Source organism: Pteronotus mesoamericanus, unplaced genomic scaffold (assembly GCF_021234165.1).
Source record: "Pteronotus mesoamericanus isolate MK-2021 breed Mesoamerican mustached bat unplaced genomic scaffold, CSHL_Meso_final scaffold_118, whole genome shotgun sequence".
Classification (NCBI taxonomy): domain Eukaryota; kingdom Metazoa; phylum Chordata; class Mammalia; order Chiroptera; family Mormoopidae; genus Pteronotus; species Pteronotus mesoamericanus.
Genome location: NW_026555301.1, coordinates 5,693,724 through 5,718,623, shown reverse-complemented (window position 1 = coordinate 5,718,623; position 24,900 = coordinate 5,693,724). Strand labels below are relative to the sequence as shown.

Sequence of the window (24,900 nt, the reverse complement as noted above, 5' to 3'; positions counted from 1 at the left end):
AAAATGGGGACCCAGCCAGAAAAGCAGAGAGAAGAGGAAGGGCCTATTTTTTCAAAGATGCACAACACTGAAGGGCATGATAGAGGAGAGAGGAAGACCCTGAAAAGGTGAGAAAAAGTGAGAACAGTGAGAGAAGAGGAATCTGGGCTGAGAGGAGCAACACCGTACCTCCCTATCAGAGGAGAAGAAGACAAGGACAAATGGGGGCCAGTTTTGTACACTTGGGGGTAGGAACACTAGCTTTAAGATTTCCTACTGAGTATAGACCAATTTACTCAATGAAGCGAAGGAGGGGTAAAATAAAACGCGAGAGAGAGTAAAAAGAAAATAAAAGGAATTCCAAATGTCATTCAGACTTACCATCACAGGTATAAATTTTCTTAAGAACGTAATACCATGCTGTTCCATATAGGAACCCACTTTCTCTGCCATTTCTTGATCAAAGCCACGAAGAAGGATTGAACGCACCATAATTGTGACATCTAAGCCAACACCAGCAAGAAATCCTGCACATTCCAGAGCCACATAAGATGCACCGACTACTAATGTTTTGCCAGGGCAATAAGGCAGAGAAAAAAGGTCGTCGCTGAAAAATAAAAATAAGAAAAAGAATACCTAGGCAATAAAAATGAAATAAGTTACTGGCTTCAATGGTCTTTTGTTGGCTGAATTACAGTTTGGGGCTTGAATCAAGAAACACTAAAAGAAATAGCCTTTTGGAGTTTGTAATAGTTTCTCCTGTGCAGAAAGAAGTATATATACCTCAGTTTTTTCAAAATCAAATTAGTGGACTGCAAGCAAAGTTTTTTGTGTTTTTTTAATTTTCACCTAAGGACATTTTCTTCATTGCTTTTGGGGAGAGGACGTGTCGGGGGGGGGAGAGAGAGAGAGAGAGAGAGAGAGAAAGAAACATTGATGTGATAGAGAAACATCCAGTGGTTGCCTCCCATGTGTGCCCCATCTGGGGACTGAACCCACAACCTATGTATGTGCCCTGACCAGGAATCAAACCCACAAGCTTTTGTTGTATGGGACAATGCTCTAACCAACCAAGCCATGTCAGCCAGGGCACAAGAAAAGTGATTTTTAAAAAAAAATAGAAGAGAAAATATTAGATTGTGTTATATGTGATAAAAAGAAATACTATTTTGTTTTGGATATGTGTTTGTGTGTTCACCTGAATAACAACACAAAGAAAAATATATTTCTTAATGTGTATCTAGTCAAAAAAGCTTGAAAGTTATTGTACTTCATTACACATTGTCCTCTTTAGGAATAGCCATGATTCTCCTGATCAGCTGGTCCATTATTACTATATTAGACACTAAAACCTAAAGCTAATTGTATTTGCTTCTTCTCTTCAGCCTCCAGGAAGGTTAGAGCCAAATTCCAGAGCAATTACCTAGAAATATATAGCATATTTTTGTCCGTAAATTTGACCTTATTATTTATCTAACTTTATTTTCTTTTTGCTCCATTATGTTAACTACATAGCTTCTTGCGTTGTATATACCTTTATTTATCAATTCAGATCTTTGTGAAACAAGCCAGGGAATAAACATAATACAATTTATAGTTAAAATGGCCTATTTAATCTTACCTAGTAATACAGTATTCTTTATCTCCTTGGATTCCTAAATACCGTGGCCTTTCACCTGTTGCTATGACGAATTTTGCAGCAGTATAATAAGTTTCCTGTCCTTTTCTATTGGTTGCCTTGAAAAAAGAAAAGTAAACTTCACTTTTCAACCAACACTAAAAAGTACCAGTCACCACTGTCAAACTAGTTACTTCCTTCTATGGAGCTTCCCATCAACAGGAACAAACATGCAAAAATAATAATGCAGTGTGATAAGCTGCACCATAGAAAATAGAAGTCTTCACAAAATATTAATCAAAAGACCATAGTAGGGGTGGCTTTAAAGGTGGTAACATTTCAAGTGGAGATGAGAAAAGTGAAAAGATTTTAGAGAAATGGAAACCTAAAGAGAGAACAGTACATAATAATGCACACAGGCCTGAAAGCAGCTGGCATCCCAGGAACAGCAAGTAGCCGTAAAAGACAGGAGAGGAGGCCAAGTGTCACAGATGAAGTCATATAGATTAACGCCAAATGTAAAGATCCTTCTCTGCCATCCTAAAAATCCAGGCTATGGAGCATCAGCAAAGGTTTTTCATTGTTTGTTTCCAATTACACAAGTTAAAAATAAATACATTCCCATTTTAAAAGTTCAAAAAGCAATGAAAGTTTTTAAACAAAGGGGAGGTTTCAGTGGGATGGACGACAGCAACCTGGAGACAGGAACCTGTGACAGACAAGTGCAAACTGTGAAGGTGAAGTGGGAGGAACCCGAAGTTTCTTGCTGGAGTAACTGGAGAGATACTGGTATCACTAAATGAGGAGGCATAGGAGAGGCAGGTACAGCTGGGAATGATCGCTTATTCAACCAACTATACCAGGTATATGACAGTTTGAGAAATAAAACTGACTGACTTGTATTTCTAGTGTGTTTCATGTGAATGATAACAGTTCAAATTAGCTGATGTATGGCTCGAAAGGGGTAACCTTAAATGGATCACCTCACACCTTTCTAGACAAGAAATCACTACAAAGTAACCTCAAATCCTGTCAAGATTATTGCATGCTATACTAGAAAAGCTGAGTACAAAAATAAACTAGGTGTTGAGGATATTTGATTGTCTTTCAAAACTCCAATTTAAAAGTTTTGTGTTCATCAAAATGATCTCATTTTCCTTATATATTGATCTGATAATACATAAACATTATAAATTTATAAAATACACTAATCTGATGCTAATTTTATTAATACTCTTATGAATAATATATTGAAGTTCTAATTAAGGTTTCATTTTTAAAAAGAATTAACACTAAAATTTTTATTTTTTTACTGTTTAAACATTTTCTCTTTTAAAATGGCAATGAAATCAAAAGGCAACTTTAAAGAACTTTAAGAGGTCTTTAAAAGGAAATTAATTTGGCCAGACATGTGAAATCCACAAATAATGGAGGAAATACTTGTGCATGCATGGCTGAATGCACACTAGCTATAGCCCTTAACATGCAACATGGAATCTTAGTTCAAGTCAAGTACAAGCAATAGTAAAAGAAAGCAATGAACAAGACAAAATATTCAAACAGTACCTTTATTTTATGATGCTCAACAAATTCTCCATAGGAATTTACATAGGCCACAGCCTTTTCCCTCAAAGACAGCCTGTAGCTCCAATTTAGAGAGCCAATGTGGTTTTGAATAGCTTCTGTCATGGTCTCCCAGTTATGCTTCACTGAAGATAAATAACCAGGGTGAAGTTATAAAGTGAATTTTACTGTAAATGTTAAACTACCTATAACCAACCACACATGAGCCACATGATATATTGCTTTAAAAATCAAGAAGTGAACAGAATTAGCAACTTAAACCTTTTTTATACTAGTTATGGTTTGTACTTCATGCTCTTTTATGTTAAAAACATACGCAAAAAAACCATAGTTCAGAAAAGAAGAAAGCTGGAAAAAAAATCCCCTGAAAAAAAAAAAATCCACAAAGGAGAAAATGGGATTAACTAGCTCGCCTATGGCCATGCATGCCAAGTTATGAGACAGGAAGATCATCTCCACTCAGGAGCACCCAAGGAGACGCTTTCATTATTTTGTGAGGGTCTGCTGCACGTAGCCTTCCACATATAAAGGGAAGCAGGCTTCAGGTCAATGGGCACTGCACGTTTGCCTCCCCAGACAGGCCCAGGCTACTCCCATTCAGTTTAACCAGCAGTGGTATTATGATAGTGAATATCTTACATTTCTCTATGGTAAATGTAGTTAGTACACACCACTGCACACCATTTGAATTGAAATGCTTACCCACTTCCTGTTAAAGTTGGGTGGGAGATGATGGGATGAGATTTCTCATCATCCATCTATCGTCTAGGTGGAATTAATTTCCAGGCATTCACCTTACCTGCTGATACTGGTTCACAAAGGAAACACCGTCTCCATGCATCATCATGTTTATAAGAGACAGAGGCCAGCCCAGGGCTCTCATCAAACTAGATGAGATTCCTGAAGACAAACCCAGCCAACTGAGGATTCACCCTCCGGTCATATTTGGAGACTCACCCTATCTAGTATTCTCAACAGGAAATGGAGACATTATGGTGCAGGCAAGGAAAAGAGGTCACTGTGCAGAGAAGTTTGGCAAATGTTAACTGTTATGGCTCAGAAGTCACATCACTCTTTTGACGATGCCAGTGTCATAATAAAGTCAACTAAGATTTTGCAATCTGGAGGGTCATTCCAGTTACTAAATTACCCAACACCCCCTCAATGATCCCTGGAGGTTACAACCCAGCAGTGCTGATCCTTTCCGTAACAGCATATTCCCCCATATCCTAAAATACCTCTGCCTCACTCCTCCAATAGTTGTAAAAGCTACTCTTCCAACCCTTAAAGAACCATTTATCCCAAGAACCTCATCAGTTAAATTCCCACTTCATATTCTTGTTTATGGTTCTTGTTGTGAAAGGCATTCTGCATATTAGAGTTTCCCAAAATGGCTGCACATTAGGACCCCTGGGAAACATGTTGAAATATACAGATCCTAGGACCCATCTCAAACCTGTGCAATCAAGGGCAGAACCTCAGAACCTGTAGTTAAACAGTTCCCCTAAGAAATTTTAATATGGCAAGTCCATGGACTGACATTTTGGAACTACTTGCTCTAATGTTTTATTCATCTGTATATTCCTGCAACAGTATCATGATTTTAAATACTGATGAGAAAAGTCATTCTCTATATAGTCTCAAAGATTAACTATCTACACTTTTCATTAAGAACTTAGAATAATCTGTCAAGTTCCCCCCCCCAAAATTGAGACATCCTCTCACAAAGAAGAGTATATATTTTGTTATGTTTGTGTATTCTTTTCTTATATATTTCCTAGATATATTTATTCATTTGAAGTTATTCTATCATTTGTGTTGCAATTTTCCATTATACATTTAACATTATTGCTGATATGTTGTACATTCTAGATATATATCATACAATCCATATTATAAACTTACAAAACCTTTTTCTTCCTCCTTTTCATATATGTACACATTTTTCCTTTTCTGTTCTTCCTTTTTGTGCATTGGCCAGAAGCACCAAAACAATGCGGGTATTATAAGTGTGCAGCTGTGTCTTATTCTTGACTTTAATGCAAATGCCTCAAAACCTTCTCCATTAAGTCTCTGCTTCTGATTTTTCTTCATTATATAAAGGAAGTGTCCATTTCTTTGCTTAGCTCACTAACAGTTTTTTAAAAAGTAAGAATAGATGTGAGATTTTTATTAAATGCCTTTGGAGCTGAAATCCAGGTCATCATGTGGATTTTATGTATTCCTACCATGATTTCCTAATGTTGACTCATTCTTGCATCCCCAGAATGAACCCTCATAAGTATGGTGCATTCTTCTAGTACAGTGCTGGAATTTTGGCACCTCAATGAGCTATAGTTTTCTATACTTAAACTATTTTTCTGTATTATCAAGTCAGCCTCAAAACAAAGGTAAACCTTTCCAATTTTTCTAAGCCTTACACAGTTTAAATTATAGAAAACTCCAAAGGCAAGGGAAGTAAAGGCAAAAATAAATGAATAGGATATCAAACTAAAAAGCTTCTGCACAGCAAAAGAAACCAACAACAAAACAAAGAGGCAACCAACCGAATGGGAGATACTTGCAAAAACAGCTCCAACAAAGGTTTAATATCTAAATTATATAAAGAACTCGACCTGACTGAAGCGTCCATGGGAGTGGCAGGGCGACTCTAGAAGCAGGGGCCTAGCAGGCGCCCTGAGGAGCAACCCTGGTCTGGCTAAGGCCAGCATGGCCCCTACTCTGTTTTAGCTCTTCCGCCAGAGAAACGGGTCTGGCACACCCTATCAGGATGCGCAGGACCCAGATGGCATGTTCAGGTTTCTTGGAAGCTAAAACTGGAGGTATGCGGTTACCGGACCCAGTGGCCTCAATGTTACTAAAGAAAAAATGTAAAGACTAAGAGATTATGGTTACTACTGACCAGACTAAATCAGGACCAAATCAAATGAAGCATGGTGGTAGACTGATCACAGAATCATCCCCTCAGAACTGTTACTAAAAGGAGTCTTTAAAAATTGAAAATGATAGTAAAATATTTTGTGATACTACAGGTTGTGTTCAGTTTCGGTTGCTGTACCTGTTGCTGGTAGAAAAACTTATGAATTGTCAGACTTGATGTAATATAAACTAGAATTCAAGGTAAAATTTAGTCACCAAACTGCATTTGAAGAAGAAATTATGTATTTCCAAAAACCCTTCACACTTGTTGCAGTGTGGAAACTTGTATGTATAGCTAGGCTAAATGTCAAATATCACCCATACCTGGTAGGATAGTGGAGAACCCAGTTGTGCAGTGGTAGTAAAAATGAGAATATGTTAAATTCTGCAACAGGTGAAAATGTGAAATGACTACTACGCTGGTTTAAAAATTTCTGTTTTGGTATTAAAATTATATATCCACTCTCGCTAATGCAGGTCACTTTAGTAAATACAGGGTCTGGCACAAATAATATCCTTTTATTACAAAATCATAAGCATGTAATTCTGTAACATAACAATATCACACTGAAGTACACTATATGACATTTTAGGTGAAATGTTCATATTAAAATTATAAATTATTACACCCATATTATTACCCTACCAACAACACTCAAGCAGGCATTACTTCTGCTGGACCCTGTATTCAGTAAGACATTTGAAACTGAAGTAGTAAATGGAAAGAAGTTTAACTGACTATAAAGGAAGAAAAAATCTCAGTTGTGATCCTCTCAGGAAAGTGCTTAAAGACAGTTTTCTAGGTTTTGGTCTTTTCCACTGGGAAATAAATGTCTTGTCATCCTATCTAATGACTTCCTTTAAACATTTCTTTAATACTTCTTTTTGAAAAATGGAAGTGTAAGTCTAAATAATACTACATTGAGCCATCCAGTAAATCAATAATCATTAGAAAGCAGGTTTAGGAAGGATGTTAAAAAGGTACCCATTCAATAGGTCACCTGTTTCTCTGTTTCTGGGCAAAGGCTGACTTTGAGATTCTCAACTTTTCAAGCGTCTCAAGTCATTCATGTGAAAAAACATTTTCATGTCTGTTTTTTTAAAATGTGAAGTCTAATACATAGTTGTGTAATACTACTTTAGAGTTGCCAAAGCACTTTCTTAGTAATTATCTTGTGTGGTATTTGACAACAGCCTTGTGAGATGGGACAAGCAACAGTATTGATAACTACATGATTCTTTTTCTCGTGAGAATAAGAATCATGTGTGAGCCCAATAACTGCAATAAAATAAGAAGTGATTGTTTTAATAACAAAATGTGTATGAGTGTACATGTGAGAAAATGAAAACTGGTTAATGTCACACAGACAGTAGACCTTCTACTTAACCCATCTTTATTTTTAAACAACTTCATTGAGCTATAACTTACAATAAAACTGAGCCATTTCAAATTATACATATTCAGTTAAGTACTCACACCACCCCAGTGACATTTTGGAACACTGCCTCACCCAGATAGTTCTCTCTTGCTCCTTTGCAGTCCAGTCCTTAACCCTTTTTACCTAGAACAATCACTGATCTGCTTTTTGTCTAATGACAGAAGTTTTGACTTTTCTAGAATTTCATACATGTAATCATACTGGCAATAGTCTCTTGTGTCTGGCTGATTTTTAACTCAGAGTGATGATTTTGAGATTCATTCATGTTATATTCATTAGTAGTTCCTCATATTTTACTGTAGAGTAGTATTCCATTGCATGGGTATACTATAATTTGTTTATTCACCAATTGGCACACATTGCCAATTGGGTAGTTTCCAGATTTAGGCAGTAATGAACAATATTGCTGTGAACATTTGTGCGCAACTCGTTATGTGGATATATGATTTTATTTCTCTTGTGTGGATAACTAGCAGTCAGATTCCTGAACCATATGCTTAACTTTAAAAAGAAAATTACCAAACTTAAAAAAAAAACAAATAAAATATATAAAGAACTCATAAAACTCAACACCAAACAAACAATCCAATTGAAAAATGGGCAGAGGACCTGGACAACTCTTCCAAAAAGACATACAAACAGTGAACATACATATGAAAAGATGTTCAACCTTACTAGCTATTAGGGTAATGCAAATGAAATCTACCATGAAATACCATCTCATTCCTGTTAGAACAGCTATTATCAACAATACAACTGATAACAAGTGTAAGAGACGTTGTGGAGAACAGGGAACCCTCATTCACTGCTGGTGGGAAAGTAGACTGGTACACCCACTATGGAAAAAGAGTATGGCAGTTACTCAAAAGCCTAAGAACCAAGTTATCATATGACCTAGCAAACCCTCTCCCGAGGGTCTACCTAAAGAACTTGAATATATGCATTCACAAAAATATATACACCCCTATGTTTATTGCAGCATTATTCACACTGGCCAAGACATGGAAACAACCAAGGTATTCTTCAATAGGTCAGCTAAAGATGTGGTACATATGCAGAACAGACTACTACTCGGCCATAAGAAAAATAAAATATTACCATTGGCAAGGACATGGATGGACCTTGAAGATATTATGCTAAGTGAAATAAGTCTGTCAGAAAAAGCGAAGAACCATAGGATTTCACTCACATGATGAAACCAAAACTCATGGACACAGATAGCAGTGTGATGGTTGCCAGAGGGAAGGGAGTGGGGTGAGGTGGTAGGGACCTAATATATAGTGACAAAGAATTTAAAAATAAATAAATAAAACATGGATTTAAAAATTCAAAAAAAATTACACAGAAAGAATTCTTTAAAGACTTGAGAAAATTTACTTAAAAATCTATGCTATCCTGGGGATTGTGTTGTACTTAAACAATGTTCTCTTAGTCACATTTATTCAGATGGATAGGAGGGGCAGAGACATGGAACAGAGAGTCCCATACCCACATGTGGTAGATAAAAATACAGGTTATTTTAGGAGTGAGGGATCCCAGACACACACGTAACCACTCAGCCCAGGATTCCAGTGCCAGGAAGATAAGTCCTCATAACTTCTGGCAGTAAAAACCAGTGGGAGTTGGGGTGGTAGAAGAAACTAGGATTTTCAGACATTGCCTCTTACAGGTCCTACAAAGGACATAGGACTTACACAAACTCACTCCCTGTGGGGTCCAGCACTGGGGCAGCAGCTTAAAGGGCAACAGTGGCATACAGGAAGAAATTGAGGTGTCTGGCAAAAGGGCGAGTGCTCAGGAACAATATCTCCTGGACAAAACTCCAGGGCCCAGGCAGTGGCCACTGTCCCTTTTCTAAACCCTCTCCCACACAGTCACAGAGCAACTGTACCATACCTGAGACTCCATTAACCTAATTCACCAAGTGTGCCCCATCCTGGCAATTACTTAAGGCTCTGTTCCACCCAATTTACAGCAGCATTCTCCTACATTAGGCCACGCTACAAAGACAGGGAGTCAAAGCCCCTTTATCTAATATATAGAAACAAACAGGGATCCTGCCAAAATTAGAAGACAAAGAAATATGCCCCAAATAAAAAAAGAGAACAAAACTCCAGGAAAAAAAAAATCAAACAAAATGGAGATAAGCAATCTATCAGATGCAGAGTTCAAAACACTGGCTATTAGGATGCTCAAGGAACTCATTGGGTACTTCAACAGTATAAAAATGACCCAATCAGAAAAGATGGTTACACTAAGTGAAATAAAGAAAAATTAACAGGGAATCAACAGTGGAGTGAAGCCAAGAATCAAATCAATGATTTGAAACAAAAGAAGAAGAAAACATTCCATCAGAACAGCAAGAAGAAAAAAGAATCTAAAAAAACACAAGGATATGAAAAGGAGCCCCCGAGACAACTTCAAGTGTACCGACATGCAAATCACAGGGTTGATGGAAGTAGAAGAGAAAGAGCAAAAAATTGAAAACTTACTTGAAAAAATAACGAAGAAAAACTTCCCCAATCTGGCAAAGGAAATAGACACAGAAGCCCAGGAAGCAGAGAGTCCCAAAGAAATTGGGCCCAAAGAGAACCACACTAAGACACATCATAATTAAAATTCCAAACATTAAAAATAAGGAGAGAATCTTAAAAGCAGCAAGAGAAAAGGAGAGTTACCTACAAAGGAGTTCCCATAAGACTATGAGCTGATTTCTCAAAAGAAATCTTGCAGGCAAGAAGGGGCTGGCAGGAAATATTCAAAGTCATGAAAGGCACGGACCTACACCCAAGATTACACTATCCAGCAAAGCTATCATTTAGAATGGAAGGGCAGATAAAGTGCTTCCCAGACAACGAAAAGTTAAAGGAGTTCATCCAAGCCATTATTATATGAAATGTTAAAGGGACTTATTTAGGAAAAAGAAGATCAAAACTATGGACATTAAAATGACAAGCACAATTATCAACAACTGAATCTAAAAAAGAAACAAAAACAAACTAAGCAAACTAGAACAGGAATAGAATCATACATACGGAGATCATTTGGAGGGTTATCAGCTGGAAGGGGAAAGGGACAGAATGGGGGAAAAGGTATAGGGATTTAGAAGTATAATTGGGTACATACAGAATAGACAGGGATATGTTAAGAACAGTACAGGCAATGGAGAAGCCAAAGAACTTACATGTACAATCCATGGGCATGACGTAAGGGGTACGCGGATAGCAGGAGGGAAGGGGGGAACTGCACAGAGGGGGATCAAGGGTGTTAAAACTGGCACAACTCAAAATCAATAAAATATACTTAAAACCAAAAAAAACCCAAACCCCCCAAAAAACAGGAATACTGTAGGAAATGTAGTAGCCAAAGAACTTATATACATGACCCACAGATATGAACTAAAAAGGGGAATGGCCCGAGGTAGTGGGGGTTGCTGGGTGGAGGGGGGCAAAGGAGAAAAACGGGGATAGCTGGAATAATCAAACTGTATTAAAATTAAAAAATAAAATTGTTACCACTAATTTGTATACTGCATTTTTTTAAAAGACTTTATTTGTTTTTAGAGGGGAAGGGAAGGAGAAATATCAATGTGTGGTTGCCTCTCATGCACCTCCTCCTGGTTACATGGCCTGGAACTCAGTCATGTGCCCTGACGGAATTGAACCTGCAACCCTTTCCTTTGCACGCTAGCACTAAATCCACTGAGCAACATCAGCCAGGGCTATATACTCTATTTTTTATTTATCTTTACCTATATTTCTTGAATCAAACCTAGTGTTGCACATTTGTATGAATTTCCTCCCCTACTTTACAAATAGATTTGCAACAAGACTGTCAATTTTATTTGTGGTTTCAAATACACCCTTTATCACTTCCATTTTAGGGAGGGTGCTAACTCATTAATTTCTAAGTTTTGCTTTTGTTATTATTTTTGGTTTGTGGTATTAAGTGCCAATACTTTGCTTTGCATTTCCCTAATAACTTTCTAAAAATTCTTGACTTTCAGTAATTTTTTTTAATTTTTCAAATACCTTTGTCTCCATTTACACTTACCCCTGCCCCATCAACCCCCACACCTCCACCCCTCAATGCTTCTCCACCTTGGCTTCATCCATGTGTCCTTCACAACTTTTCCTTCATCTGACCCTTCCCCTCCTCTACCCTCCTCTACTAGCCCCATCACTCCCTCCCACCTGTCCCTGTTGGTTGTTTCTTTCTTTCAATGTTGCTAGTCAAATTTTCCTTGCCTGCTTGTTTTGCTGACTAGGTTCCACTTATAGGTGGTATTTGCTTTTCACTGCTTGGCTTATTTCACTTAGCATAATGCTCTCCACTTCCATCTGAGCTGTCGCAAAGGGTAGTACCTCTGTTTCTGCTGCGTAGTATTCCATTATGTAAATGTACCATTGTTTTTTGATCCACTCATTTACTGATGGGCACTTAGGTTGCTTCCTAGACTTGGCTATTGTAAATTGTGATGCAATGAACACTGGGGAATATAGGTTTTTATGAATTGGTGTTTGACGACTCTACAGGTATGTTCCCAGGAGGGGAATCACTTAGTCAAAGGCAGTTCCATTTTTAGCTTTTTGAGGAAATTCCAAACTGTATTCCACAGTGCCTGCACCAGTCTGCATTCCCACCAACACTGTACTACATAGAGTTCCTTTTCTCCATAACCTCGCCAGCACCCGTTGTTTGTTGTTTTATTTCTGATGGCCATTCTGACTGGTAAGAAGTGGTATCACATTGTAGTTTTAATTTGCATTTCTCTGATGGCTAGTGATGATGAGCATCCTTTCATATGTCTCTGGGTCCTGTGTATGTGCTCCTAGGAGAAGTGTCTGTTCAGGTCCTTTGCCCATTTTTTAACAAGACTGTTTGTCTTCCTGGAGTGGAGCTGTGTTAGTTCTTTATGTATTTTGGAGATCAAACCCATCTGAGGTATCATTGGCAAATATATTTTCCCATGCGGCTGGCTCCCTTTTCATTTTGCTAATGTTTTCTTTAGCCATGCAGAAGCTTATCTTGATGAAGTCCCATTTGTTCATTCTTTATGTCACTTCTTCTAGGGGACATATAAGTAGGTTATCTGAGAGATTCCTGCCTGTGTTCTTCTCTAGGACTTTTATGGTGGCGTGACTTATATTTAAATCTTTTCTCCATCTTGAGTTTATTTTTGTATATGGTGTAAGTTGGCAGTCAAATTTCAATTGTTTGCATGTAGCGGTCCCGGTCTCCCAACACCATTTGTTGAAGGGGCCATTTTTATTCCATTTTATGCTTCTGAACCTTTTGTTGAATACTAATTGACCATAGGGTCATGGATTTATTTCGGGGCTCTCTATTCTCTTCCATTGATCTATGTGTCTGTTCTATGCCAGTATCAGACTGTTTTGATTAGTCAACTTGTAATATAATTTGATATCAGGTATTGTGATCCCTCCTACTTTGTTTTTCTTTCTCAAAATTGCTGCATATATTCGGGGTCATTTACGGTTCCATATAAATTTTTTAAATGCTTGTTCTATGTCTGTGAAATACATCATTAAGTGCCAAAACGTTGTTTTGCATTTCCCTAATAAGAGATTGAATTGAATCTATAAATTGCTATGGGTAGTATGGACATTTTGATGTTAAATTTTCCAATCCATGAACACAGTATATGCTTCCATTTATTTGCGTATTCCTTAATTTCTTTCTTCGGTGTTGTATAGTTTTCTGCGTACAGGTCTTTTACCTCCTTGATTAAGTTTATTCCTTGGTACTTTATTTTTCTTGTTGCTATAGCAAAGGCAGTTTTTTCCTGATTTTTGCTTCTGATATTTTACTGTACAAAAATGCCTTTCATTTCTGAATATTGACTTTGTATCCTGCTGTTTTGCCAAATTCACTTATTAGGTTGAGGAGTTTTTGGTAGAGTCTACAGGGTTCTCTATGTACACTATCATGTCATCTGCAAACAATGAGAGCTTTACTTCCTCCTTTCCTATTTGGATGCCTTTTCTCTCTTTCTCTTGTCTGACCGCTGTGGCTAGGACTTGCAATACGATGTTGAAAAGAAGTGGTGAAAGCGGACATCCTTGTCGTGTTCCCGATCTTAGTGGGAAAGCTTTTAGTTTTTGCCCGCTGAGTATGATGTTGCCTGTAGGTTTTTCATATATGGCTTTTATTACGTTGAGGAATGCCCCATTTATTCCCATTTTGCTGAGTGTTTTGATCACAAATGGGTGCTGTACCTTATCGAATGCTTTTTCTGCGTCTATCGAGATGATCATGTGGTTTTTGTCTTTTCTTTTATTCATGTGATGTATCACGTTTATTGACTTGCGTATATTGAACCATCCCTGCATCCCTGGGATGAATCCCACTTGATCGTGGTGCATAATCTTTTGAATGTATTGCTGGATGCACTTTGCCAATATTTTGTTGAGGATTTTAGCATCTATGTTCATCAGCGAAATTGGCCCGTAGTTTGCTCTCTTTGTAGGGTCTTTATCTGGCTTTGGGATTAGGGTGATGCTGGCCTCATAAAAAGAGTCTGGGAGTCTTCCCTCCTCTTGGATTTTTTGGACTAGTCTGAGAAGGACAGGGGTTAGCTCTTCCTTAAATGTTTTGTAAAATTCTGCTGTAAAACCATTGATCCAGGGCTTTTTTGTGCTGGGAGTTTTTGGTTACTGCTTCAATTTCACCAGCTGTTTTCAGTCTGTTCAGGCTTTCTACTTCTTCATTCAGTGACGGAAGTTTTATTTTTCTAGAAATTTGTCCATTCATCGAGGTTTTCAAATTTCTTGGCATATAATTGTTTAGTTATTTCTTACAATCCTTTGTATTTCTGTGGTATCAGTTGTCATTTCACCTCTCTCATTTCTGATATTACTCATTTGGGTCCTCTCCCTTTTCTCTTAATGAGTCTGGTTAAAGACTTGTCAATTTTGTTTATCTTTTCAAAGAACCAGCTCCTGGATTGGTTGATCCTATTAATTGTTTTTTTTTAGACTCTATGTCATTTAATTCTGTTCTGATTTTATTTCATTTCTTCTACTGGCTCTGAGATTTGTTTGTTGTTGTTGTTGTTGTTGTTCTTTCTGTAGTTCCTGAATCTGGAGGGTTAGGTCATTTATTTGAAATGTTTCTGCCTTTAGGGAAGCCTGTATTGCTATGAACTTCCTTCTCAGGACTGCCTTCGCTGTGTCCCACAGGTTTTGGACTGTTGTTTGTCCATTTTCATTTGTTTCCAGAAACTTTTTGATTTCTCTTTTGACCTCATTATTGACCTGTTCATTGTTTAATAGCGTGCTATTTAATCACCATGAATTTGAATGTTTTTTTTTCCTTGAAGTTGCTTCCTCCTTTCAAGCCCTTGTGGTTTGAGAAAATGCTTGTTATGATTTCGATTTTCCTGAATTCATTCAGGCTTGCTTTGTGTCCTATCATGTGGTCTGTCTTTGAAAGTGTTGCACGTGCATTTGAAAAGAATGTGTATTTTGCTTCTTTGGGATGAAAGGTTCTATATATGTCAGTTAAGTCTATTTGACCTAATGTGTCATTCATTTCCACAATATCCTGGCTGATATTTTGTTTGGAAGATCTACCCATTGTTGACAGCAGGGTGTTAAAATTTTCTGTTATCAGTGTGTTACTCTCTATATCTTTCTTGAAGTACTCAAAGATATTCCTTATATGTTTGGGTGCTCCTATGTTAGATGCATATATGTTTACAATATTTATGTCTTCTTGATGGATTCTTCCTTTGAGTATTATACAGTGTCCTCCTGGGTCTCTTTCTAGCCTTTGTTTTGAAATCTATTTTGTCTAAGTATTGCCTCCCCAGTTTTTTTCCCCCCGTCCATTTGCTTGTAAGTTTTTTCTATCCCATTACTTTCAGTCTGTGTAGGTCCTTTGCTCTGAAGTGGATCTCTTGCAGGCAGTGTATGTGTGGCTCATGTTTTCTTATCCATTCAGACACCCTAAGTCCTTTGATTGGGGCATTTAATCTATTTACAATTTATTTTGACAGGTACTTATTCATTTTTTTCATTTTTCATCTGTGATCCTCTCTCTCACTTTTCCTTCTTCTTAAAGCAGTCTCTTTAGCATATCTTGCAGTGCTGGTTTGGTGGAGGTGTATTCTTTTAGTCTTCTTTTGTCTGGGAAACTCCTTACTTCACACTCCATTTTAATTGAGATCCTTCCTGGGTAGAACAGTCTTGGTTCCAGGCCTTTGCTTTCCATTACTTGGAATACTGCTTGCCATTGACTTCTGGCTTGTAGTGTTTCTGTTGAGAAGTCAGCTGCTAGCTATATCGGGGCTCCTTTTTATGTTACTACATAGTTCTCCTTTGCTGCCTTTAGGATTCTCTTTGTTTTCCATGTTTGCCATTTTAATCATGATGTGTCTTGGAGTGGGCCTCATTGGGATCCTCTTGAATGGGACCCTCTGTGCTTCCTGGACTTGCATGACTTTTTCAAACAGGTTTTCTATCCCTTGCTCCTCTTCTCTTTCTGGAATCCCTATTATATGTATATTATTACATTTCACATTATCCTGCATTTCCCCCCGTGCCTCTTTTTTCAGTCTTTTTTCAGTTTCTTGATCTGGGAGCTTTTTTCTACCTTGTCCTCCAGGCCACTGATTAGATCCTGTTTCATCTCACCTCCTCTTGATTCCTTCTACTGAATTCTTCAATTCAGAAATTGTATTCATTTCCTCTTGCCTCTTATTGATAGTTTCTTTTTTTCATGCAGATATATTATGCAATAATTTCCTCAGTTTCCCTGTAGTTTTTGGTAATTCCCTTTCAGCTCACTCATCGCGCTAAGCTTCTTTAGAACCATTGTTTTGAACTCATTATGTAAGAGTTTACTTGCTATTTCATTTAGTTCTCTTCATGAGTATTCCTTTCCCTTCGATTAGGGGGTGTTTCTTTTTCTTTACATTATTTGTTAGACTCTTCTTTTTTTGCTTCTGCTTCTTAAATTGATCTGTCTTGACTTCTTGGCTTTGTGGTGAGATCTTCTAGGGTAGGAGACCACTTTTTTTTTTCCATTTCTTTCTGCATCTGCCTCTAATGATGTTGGCTGTTGACCCCATCTGACCTTAGGCAGTATTTAAGAGACTTCCAGTAATTTACTGTCTGTCTCCTTCAGTTGTTACTCCGCCCACAGCAGTCAAGTCTGGGCAGAGTCCCTCCTGTGAGCAGGGCTACTGTCTTTTCGTGCTACTCAGGGGAGTAGTCTGCCTGAGCAAGATGGCTGCTGCTATATGGTGGAGGAGTCAGCATGGGGATCTCCCTGGCTACTCCCTCAGTTCTCTCCCCAGTGCCTCTGTCTCGACTCTCCTCAAGCATCACTAGACCACTCTACATCCCCTTTGGACATGGATCCACTATCTGTGACTGCCACTATGTACTCAGCAGTCAGGCTTGCCCATCACTTAGGCCGAGGCTCCTGGGGACATGGCTATTGTGTCCTTTCACACTACTGCCACTCAGGGGAGTGTTGTGCCTGAGCAAGATGGCAGCTACAGAATGGAGGGTGAGTCAGCCCTGGAATCCCACCAGCCACTTTCTCAGCTCTCTCCCCAAAGATTCCCTCTGCAGTCTCTCCTCCAGCAGCTCCAACCCAATCTTCCCCAGCCTCCGCCAGAGCCCAGTGTAAGTGGCTGCCACTACAAATTTCTGCATTGGCCCTTTCAACGGCTCTTTTGTGTCTCCAGCCTTCTGTCTCGGGCAGAGAGCACCCTGCCACTTTTCACAGCTGGCTGTTATCTGTGTGCTTTTTGGGCTCTTGTGCCATAGACTGGAGGTCCCCACTGATGGTTTAGACCCCACTCTTCTCAGGGGGATCCAACTGGCCATTTCTGCATCCCTCTGGCACTGCCATCCATGGGCGCCTAGCCCACCGTGAGCCTCTACCGCACTCCTTACCAGTTAGGTTGTACTAAAGCCTATTCCTCTGTCTGTCCCATGTTCTAAGGCTCCTCTCTCACTATTGTTCAGTTGTTTTCCAGATGATTTCTCCACAATTTAGCTGTAATTCCAGACTGGTCCTTGGAAGTCAGTGTTACTTCCACTCACCACTCCACTGTGTTGAAGTATCTCTTAACTTTTTTTTTCAATTACAGTTGACATACAATATTATATTAGCTTCAGGTGTACACCCAGTGATTAGACATTATATAACTTACTAAGTGATGACCCAGATAAATCTAATACTCATCTAGCATCATACATAGTTACAACAATTTTATTGACTATACTGTTACACTTTACCTCCCAGTGACTACTCTGTACCAGCAATCTGTACTTCTTAATCCTTTCACTATTATCACCCAACACCCAGCCCAGCCCCAAGGTGGCAAGAGGAAAAATGTTTTCTGCTATCAATGTGTCTGTTCCAGTTTTGCTGGTTGGTTTGTCTTTTAAGTTCCACATATAAATGAAATCATCTGGCATTTTTCTTTCTGTAACTTATTTCACTCAGCTAATACCTTCAGTCCATCCGTGTTTTTGTAGATGACAAGATTTCCTTCTTTTCATGAATTTTATACACACACACACACACACACACACACACATACATATACCACTTCTTCTATATACATTCATCTATTGATGGACACTTAGGTGGCTTCCACATATTATTGTAAATAATACTGCATGTAAATACGGTAATAATACATATGAATGTACATATCTTTCCAATTTAGCGTGCTGGGTTTCTTAAAATACCCAAAGGAACTGCTAGCACCTTTTTTGTTTCCTTATACATAGCCTTTGTTTTAAAGCCCATTTTGTGTAGTATTAAGTATTGCTACCCAGGGTTGGTTGGTTGGTTTCTTCCCATTTACTATGAAACATTTTTTTCATCCCTTTACTTTCAGTCTGTTTGTCTTTCAATCCAAAGTCTGTCTTTTGTTGACAGCACATGTAAGAGTCTTATTTTGTTATCCATTCAGTCTCCATATGTCTTTTGATTGGAGCATTTAATCCACTTGCAGTTAAAGTAACTGTTAAATATGTATATATTGCCATTGTATTGTTCATATTTTTTATCTTTTTTTTTCTTCTTAAAGAAGACCCTTTAACGTTTCATGCAATGCTGGTTTGCTCACGATGAACTCTAGCTTTTCCTTGTCTGGGAAGCTCTTTATCTGTTCTTCGATTCTAAATGATAGCTCTTTAGAGTAATCTTGATTGTAGGTACTTGCTTTACATCACTTTGAGTATTTCTTTCCAATCCCTTCTGGCCTACAAAGATTCTGTTGAGAAATCAGATGAGTCTTATGGCAACTCCCATGTAGATAACTGTTTTTCTCTAGCTTCTTTTAAGATTCTCTCACTGTCTTTAACCTTTGGCATTTTAATTATGATGTCTTGGTGTGGGCCTTTTTGGCTTCATCTTCTTTGGGACTCTCTGTGCTCCCTGGACTTCTATGTCTGTTTCCTTCACCAGGCTAGAGAGGTTTTCCATCATTTTTTCATATGATTTTCAATTCCTTGCTCTCTCTCTTCCTCTGGCTCTTCCATAATGGGAATGTTGGTACACCTGAAGTTGTCTAAGAGGCTCTTTAAAGTATCCTTTTTTGGAGTTTTTTAATCTTTTTGCTGTTCTGATTGTGTTTTCTCTGCTTCCATATCTTCCAAATCTTTGATTTGATCCTCTGTTTCCTCTAATCTATTGGTGCTTCCCTGTAATGTATTTTCATTTCAGTTATTATATTCATTTCTGACTAGTTCTTTTTTTATGTTTCCTATCTCTTTGTTGAAGTTTTAACTGAGTTCCTCTACTCTTTCCATGAGTTTACTGACCATCCCTATAACCAGTGTTTTGAACTCTCCATCTAGTAGATTGATTGTCTTCATTTTGTTTAGTTCTTTCTCTAAAATTTTGCTCAGTTTCATTTGAGACATGTTTGTCTCCTCGTTTTGGCTGCCACCCTATGTTTGTTTCTATGTATTAGGTAGAGCTGCTATGTCTCTTGGGCTTGGTAGAATGACATTGAGTAATACGTGTCCCATAGGGTTAAGTGGCACAGCTTCCCCATTCTCCTAACCTAGGCATACTCTCTGTGTGAGCTGTGCACCCTCCTATTATAGCTGAGTCATGATTGCTTCTGGCAACTCAGTGGGAGGGATTTACCCCTACACCACTTGGCTTCAGAGACCAGCAGTGAACACTGTGGAGGATCAGCTGTGCAGGGGGCAGACCCCAAAAACTAGGGCTAATTTCAGTGGGGCTGTAGTGCCTACTGACTCTGACCCTTGATTATGTAACTTGTGGAAGAGGTTGGGTGGTTCTTCGACATGGTCTAAAGTTGTCCACTAAGTGTGCTGGCTCTGAGGCCTCCCAGGAGGTACAGATCAAGGTCACCCTCCACTGTACCCTGCCTGTGGCCACCTGGCATGAAGCCCACCTGCAGATGCCTACTACTTGTGCTGAGCTTGGAGGTACCCAGGAGAGGCCAAGCTGTGAACCAAGGCCAGCAGCTGCTGCTGGTGCCCAGCCTGGGGCCACTTGGCAAGTACATGGCACACAGAGGCCAGATGATGCTTGAAACATTTTAGGACAGTCTGAAGCATCAGCCAAGACAGGCCATTTGTATGGAAAAGCCACTGGAAATGGGTTGGTTTAGGCCCCAAAATTGGATAGGCTGGAGTCTCAGAGAATCACCAGGGCTGGGTAAACTGTGTTAGCCAGGTAGATGGAGACTCAGATATGGCACCCCCAGTCAGTTCTGTGAAGGGAGGGCCCAAAAAAGGAACAACGGCCTCTGCCAGCACTTCTGTATGGGAAAAAGTTGCTCCCCCCACTCTTGCCCCCATGTCAGACTACTCGGCTCCTCCCTGGTGCCCCAGCTCTGGAACTCAAGAGTGAGTGGGTCCAGGGAAGTCTGGGTATAGGCCCTTTAAGAAGTACACCTGGGAATGACTCCATCAGCCCCCCTTTCTGAATGATGGTTGTTTTGTAGTTTAGTTATAATCCTGATGTAGTTGTGCGAGGATTTATATACCACATTTACCTAGCCATCATCTTGACAGGAACCCCTGGTATGTTTTCTTACCTATTAAAAATTTTCCCATCTATTTAAAAATTCCTGTATTTTCAACAATTCTCTTTTTTGGTTTTATGTGTATCTTTTAAACAGCACGTTAATGAATTTTGCTCTTTACTCAACCTGAGGATATGACCTATTCAACTTTATTCTAATATGTAAAAGATGTCTCCTATGTTGGGCCTCTTATTTTCTGCTGTTGTTTTGTTTGTTTTAAAATAAGTTTCGTGTTGTTTCTTTGTACATTTTCCCCTTCGACAAATTTATTTTACTTGAAAGTTCTACATTCAATTTCTAATATGGAGATTATGCATACATTTTAAATTATTTTAATACATACTTCTCTATCAACATCAAGAATGAAAGTATCTACATCATTAACCCAAATAAGGTTTCAGCCTGCCTATATTTCCTTTCTCTTACCTCTCAGACTGTTGACTTCCTTTGGCCATACATAGAGCCTATGACTAAAAATTGCTAAGTCCAAATTCCATGTGACGGCTAGCCAGGTATATCTTAGTATATAGCACCTCAAAATTAACTTAGAAGCATTTTATATATGGGGAACTCTTAGGAATCTAAGATTTTACCACCTCAAGGAAATTAAAGAATTTAGAAATATTAAGCACTAAGAAGAGTTTAAGAGTGTCTACTTGCCATTGAGAGGATGCAAAGTGGATGCAAAACCCTGCTGCCTCCTCCATGAAAGTGCAGAGTTCCAACAGGGTCAGGCAGTGGGCTCATGCAAGGCTGATGCACCCAGAAGTCATCAGCTCATTGGGGAAGCCTGCTGTCTGGTATCATCCACACACTCCCTTGCCTAGCTGTCCTCTCTGTCACCAGTCAAGTGTGCAGTTCCATTCTTCATGGCCTTTTTCCCGTCCAGAAAAGCATACCATGTTTTCCCTCCACTTGGACTTGGTTATTACAGAATTGGGTATGAACATTTTTAATTTTTAAAAAAAGACTTCTGAACTACCTACCAATTTAAAATGTATGCAATTCAAAACCCATTCCATTTAGCCTTTCTAAAGCATTTCACTCAAGTTAGTTCTCTGTGAAGACTCCCTAAGCCCTACATCTTGTTTTTAAAAATCTAAACCCTCCTGGTTCCTATGATATGACTCTCCTGTTTTTTTCTCCTCTTCTTCACTCAATTACTTTAGGTATTAATATATCTTAGGATTCTGTCTCTGTCTTCTATTATTTTCCATCCATATATTCCTTCCAGACCATCTCAGCAATTCCTAAAACTTCAACTATCACCTACAATGCTGTGACTCTAAAACCAGGCCTTGCTCAGAACTCTCTTGAATACAAAACATCTCCAAGTATCTATTCCACTGAGATGTTCTCAAGGAACCTTAAGTGGAATATCCACACATAACAAAGGATTCAGGGAGAGGATTCTTGAAAGTAAAGACTACCCAGAAATTAAACTGACAAGTGGCAAGACTTCATTTTATCTACAAACAATTGATACTAACTATAATTTGACCAAAAGCTCTCCAATGAGTTGACTGGGGAAAATCTGTCAATAAGGAATATGTCCAGCTATAACTCATGATGCTGCAATCTGCCTGTGTTTTCTCGTTCAATAAATATATTACATTTTCATCCAGTCCCTCTTCCTAAATTCCTTCTTGTCACTCGTGTTCTACCCTACCAATGACCTAGATGGCTTTGCAGAATCATCTGCAAGTATCAGAATCACCTATAAAACTTTATGTACAAGTACAAATCTACTGGATCAAAATCTCTAGGAAAAGAGGCAAGTTGTAATTCAAAAAAAGAAACTCTATATGCCATTCTAATTAATATAAGATCACCATTCCACATCTAACCTGTCAATTCCATGCTTTATAAACCCTCTAAATCCATCTCACATTCTCTATAGTCAATTTCATGGTCTTTGCCCAGGCCTCATCTTTTCTCCTCTGGGTTATGCAAAAGCTCCCCACCTCACTTGTCTTTGGACTTTACTCTTCCCCAACCCACCTCCAACCTTCTAAATTCCTTAGTTCCGTCAGAGGAATCCAGAATCCAAACTGTGGTTCATGCTTCTCTCCTGTTTAAACTTGTTAAGAGCTCTTGCTACATTTGGGGTAACCTTTAACTCCTCCAAATGCCATTTGAGAGCTTTCTGGACCTGCTTATCTTTACTCTCATTTCTCTCAATATCCCTCCCCAATTCTTTATTCCAGCTGATCACTACCCACCCTCAACGTCCAACCCTCGTCCTACCTTCAACCCTCAAGGTTACATTAAGTGCCCCTCAAATTGATGTTCAAAATAGCACCATAAATTAGAGTGTGCTGAATGGCTTCTCTCCTTTTCAAATAGACTGTGCTGCTTAAGGGCAGACGTTTTCTTTTCCTCGTATCTATATCCTCAAAGCCTAACTGGTAAGTGTTTTTTGGATGAATTTGTTACCCATCTTTCATTAACTAAAGACATACATAACCACTGATAAAAGTTCTCACAATAATGGGTGGGGGAGGATAAATAATGACCCTTGCTATTCTATTTTCTCTTTACTTGAAATAAATCTGAAAATAGGGATTATTCTCTCTCATTCTTCTAATGGTTTGAAATGGCTAAAGCCCCAACAGTTCCCTCCTAGTCAGTAAGGCCCGTGAGGGCAGGGCCAAGTTTAATTGACCATCTCTGAGTCCTCTGTGTCTGACTGACACACAGGCTGTGCCTAGTAAGTGTTTATTAAACAAATTTTTAATTCAGCTATGGAACTAAAAATAGCAAGTCTTTCTCTAAGAAACTCATTTGTTCTTCTTTTCTCCCAACATATTTTTTAATTTTTAAAATTATTTTATTTTAGAGAGAGGGGAAAGAAGGCAGAAAGAGAGCGGGAGAAACATCAGAGCACACAACCCAAGTATGTGCCCTAACCAGCAATGAACTGGCAACCTTTTGGTTGGTAGGAGCACACCCAACCAACTGAGTCATGCCAGCCAGGGCTCCCAATCTTTATTTTTATATACCATTACCCACCTTGTTGACTATACTCCCAGCCAAATTTCCTGGAGTCACTTAATGCCTGTCCCAAAAGGGCAGCTTGATGCATCAGTTTCTTAGGAATACAACCTACATTTACACAAGTACCACCAAGACCTAAGAAAGAAAATAATAGTTTTAATGTTTTGTGCATGTGAATTTTTACACACATGCAGAATTAATGTTATTAAAACAGAAATGACAAATTGGTTGTAGGGTTAACATCATATGCCACAATAACACTTGAGTGATTTTTAACCACAGGTCTGTGAAGGAGGCCCAACGATAAGCAAAAATGTGGATGTGCATTTGAACAGTTCTCTGGAGACAGTGTCCAAAACTTTCATTTGAGTCTGACCTGCAAAGGGATCAGACCAAGGACTAGAATCCCAGCTTCCAGGCTTTACTCTTTGTAAGTCTGACTTCTCTGAGCCAGTAGTAGGTCCATTGCAAGGTGAATTATGTTTACTAATATAAAATTCTTGGCTATAATTTTTTGAGTAAGTTTGAATTTTTAAAAATGACTTTCATATTTTGGCAGATTTCTGGCAGGAAACAGAACCTCAAGCTGGTTAACTAAGGAAAATTTATAGAGAAATTATTTCTGGGGGGTGGGCAGGAAAAGAAAGGTGGTGTAGAACAATAGTAACAACTACTAACAGTGGCTCATCACCAACCTCCCGGAAGGGACAAGCATAGACCAAAGACAGATGGCCATGACAAGGGCTGTGGCCTTCCACAGGGGAATGGAGCCAGCTTGCAGCAACCAGTAGGGAGGAACCAGGGGAATGAAGACTCCTTCCCCACTCCTCTGTTCTCCTCTATCCTTCTGTTCTCTGCTCATTATCACAACAGGCCAAGCCCAACAGAAGCCAGAGGGTAAGGCTACTTACTAATTCATCATCCTTCTGGGACATAGAGCAGGGTAGAGACAATGAAGAATGGATTTGAAGCATAAAGAGAAAATATCAAGCACAAAATCTATGTGTCCTATTTTATAGCAAAAAGAACATGGAAAGGTGAGTACACTCACCTACAGCAAAGTCACAGGGCTGGAAGCTCACTGTATATTTTATTAAACTCACTTGGAATGATTACACACAGTAATTCAAACTGACCATCATGCAGACTTAAAAGTCAGTTATGAAATCAACATAGAAACACACACAAAAATGTTAGAGCAAACTTAAGCATGACACTCTACAACCACAACTATGTGAAAATATTAATGCATGTGTGCAAAAATTATTATGACAAAAGCGATGGAATACAAGGTCATGAATTTTTTTTGG

The 24,900-nt window shown here is 38.7% G+C and overlaps 1 protein-coding gene across 1 annotated transcript in view; it reads right to left on the bottom strand.

Moving 5' to 3' along the window:
• Positions 1–24,900, bottom strand: part of TXNRD3 (thioredoxin reductase 3) — a 65,092-nt gene that overhangs the window by 20,409 nt on the left and 19,783 nt on the right. The window contains exons 6-9 of the mRNA XM_054587295.1: positions 23,606–23,725; positions 3,164–3,306; positions 1,601–1,716; positions 361–586 (exon numbers count right to left, since the gene is read on the bottom strand). Of these exons, the coding sequence (XP_054443270.1) occupies positions 361–586; positions 1,601–1,716; positions 3,164–3,306; positions 23,606–23,725 (605 nt within the window). The remainder of the gene's footprint in view (positions 1–360; positions 587–1,600; positions 1,717–3,163; positions 3,307–23,605; positions 23,726–24,900) is intronic.